At 33.2% G+C, this 2,825-nt stretch overlaps 1 protein-coding gene across 1 annotated transcript; it reads left to right on the top strand.

Moving 5' to 3' along the window:
• Positions 1-306: 306 nt before the first annotated feature.
• Positions 307-2,073, top strand: LOC145637953 (B3 domain-containing protein At3g06220-like). Its single transcript, XM_081688945.1, has 4 exons — positions 307-457; positions 902-966; positions 1,068-1,563; positions 1,665-2,073. The coding sequence occupies exons 2-3, from the start codon at positions 904-906 to the stop codon at positions 1,446-1,448; spliced, it is 444 nt and encodes a 147-aa protein (XP_081545071.1). The 5' UTR covers positions 307-457; positions 902-903; the 3' UTR covers positions 1,449-1,563; positions 1,665-2,073.
• Positions 2,074-2,825: the final 752 nt, after the last annotated feature.

Raw genomic sequence — 2,825 nt, 5'->3', positions numbered from 1 at the left:
TAAAATTTCAAATGAAACATTAAAAAACACATAAACGTCCTCTTAAAAAAAACATAATTGTCCTCTTTCAAAAAAAAGAAAAATTATTACAAAAAAATAAATAAATAAACTGTCATTTTCAACATATTAATCCGGTGAAATTAAAGACCAAGCCCTTCCTTTCAACTTTTTGGGTTAAAAAAATTAATAATTTAATGCAAAGGAAACATTAAAATAAACATAATTGTCCTTTTCAACCTATATACCGGTGAAATTAAAGACCAAACCCTTTTACTTGCATCTTCTTTTCAAAAAAAAAAAAAACCGTTCCTTTCATCTTAAATCGAACTACACAACTCCTGCCGCATCAACACCGTTGTCTGACTCCATCTACCCACAAGGATATTGATTCCCCACCCTTCCATAGTTCCATACCACCGTCGTCCAACTCGGTTACACTAATTACAGTAGGAATACGGTAAGTTTCACCCTCACTGTAATTCCCTTTTTACGCCTTCAATTTTTTTGTTTTAAGGCTTTAATTTGGCCAGATCTACATGTACTGAAGTTTGGTGGGTTCTTGGATTATTAATTATTGAACTTGAATGTTTGATTCTTATTTATAGTGTGTGCTATGTTTGAAAAGGCATAGAGATTTGGTCTTGCATGTACTCAGTCGAGATTGCAACTACGTATCTTACTATCTTATGTCGTTAAATTTGATTTATCATAAGACTCATGGTTGTGATTCGGTGATTTTATGCTAAAAAATTAATGTGTTCTTGTTTTCACATTTTATTTTAGTTGCCTATTGTTTCCAAATTTTGTTTTTAAATAATAAAATTTGATTATGTTCTGAATCTATTATTTTTACATAATTAATTACCTATTTGTCAAATACAATCTGTTATTCACTTTTTAGCTATGTCGGAGGAAGGGCAAACTTGGTACAACGTTCTGATTAACGATGAGAAGCTGTCTGAATTGGTGAGCAATTACATTTTAATTAGACACTACATAAGTGTATTGAGTCCATGTTCTGCTATCACCCTTGAATTTTAACAAGTACCTTTTAAATCTTATACCAGTTTGTTCCAGATCATATTAGTAAGCGCTTTCGAAGGTATTTTAAAATTGTAAGGTTATATAGAGGCGATAACAAACGGATTTACCATGTTAAGTGGGTCAAGATTAGAGAAGAATCAGGCATAGAGATATATTTTAAGGATGGATGGTCTAATTTCGTGAAGGACAACGACATAATGCTTGGTGATATACTTGAATTGTTGTATATGGGTGATGGGGCATTCAAAGTACATATCTGGCCGGGTGGCCAATACATCCATGACTATGTTGAGATATCTTCTGATTCTTCGGAAGACATTGAGCAAATTGAAAATGATGCTGAAAAGGAGGAGGATGCTGAAATAGAGGAGGCTACCCACAACGATGCTGAAATAGGAGGCTAGCCACAGTGATGCTGGATTGGAGGAGGATAGTCTCTCCTTGCCAAATGACAGGTGTAGCTGGATACCTAACTTTGAAGTCAGATACACGGGTCCATACAGTGCAATGGGAAGGATGGTATGGCTATATAGTGACAATTCAAATTGTTTGTTGGTCTTCTATGTAAGCAGAATGTGCCCCAAAAAATTTGTACTAATTATGTTGTTGTAATAATGCAGAATGTGCCCCTGAAATTTGCAAGGATCCACTTCAGTTTGTTTGGATACGAGAATCCTGCTGAAATCTGGGACGGAAACAATAAAATGTGGAAAGCAAAACTGTTTGTGAAGCGAGATTCCAATGGGAAAATTGTCTTGTGCAACATCAGGGAAGGGGTCAAGGAGTTGATGCATGGTGTGCAGGTTATGGCTGGGAAGAAGGTCATTGTACAGTTGGTTCGAAAGAATCCCCTAGCCTTGAAGGTCTCAATCAAGTAGTACCAAAATCAAACACTTCTGTTTAATAATGTTTGATGTTATTATGGGTCGGACAACTCAATTGTAAGATAATGTTTTAGGCAAATATTAATTTATAAGTATGAAATTGTTCTTATGTATAATATGTAAGCAATATTATATATTAGTTTGACATGGAGCTGTGATGATAATAATATTATATATTTGTTTACTTTTTAAATAATTTAAAAGTCATTTCTTCTAATAACAATATCATTACTACAAAGCAATAGTCTCTCCTAATACAAAATAGACGAGTAGCATGCTACAAAAAGCTATGAGTCATTTGTTTAATTTACGTTACACTAATATGAATATCATTTAAGTGAAGAGATAATGATTACAGTTCCAGTTTTGATAAACCTTGTGATAAGTGTGTCTTTGTACCTACTGTTGCAATCAATTAAAAAACGTACTCCCTCCGTCACTTTTGCCATTTTTGGTGACCCAAAATGTTAGCCACATTTGCTTTTTTCAAGTACCATTAATATTATTTTTTTACCAAAATTCTCTCCCATTTGCAAAAATATTTGTGCAAAATTTAACTTTCCTATGTAAATTTTACTTTCCCATGTACTTTAATTATTTTATCTCTCTACTTTTTTCCATGTCCAATATAAATTTACTTTTTCAATGTACTTTTGCTACTTCTTATTTATGTTTATTAATTCCCGTGATTTTCTACCAAAAGTGACTATCAATCGGGGACGGAGGGAGTATTTAGTTACATGATATGATTAGATACATCTTTTTGGTTATACATTTTCTCATTCCTACTTTTACCCAACCCCACCGCACAATATCTCTCTTAAATCCTACTCCCTCCGTTTCAATATGATAGTCCCACATGGAATCAATCACATAAAATAAGAAAAGGTGAATATT

Source organism: Chenopodium album, chromosome 7 (assembly GCF_948465745.1).
Source record: "Chenopodium album chromosome 7, dcCheAlbu1.1, whole genome shotgun sequence".
NCBI lineage: Eukaryota > Viridiplantae > Streptophyta > Magnoliopsida > Caryophyllales > Amaranthaceae > Chenopodium > Chenopodium album.
Note: the sequence above shows the minus strand (reverse complement) of the source record. Positions and strands in the feature narration are given on the sequence as shown.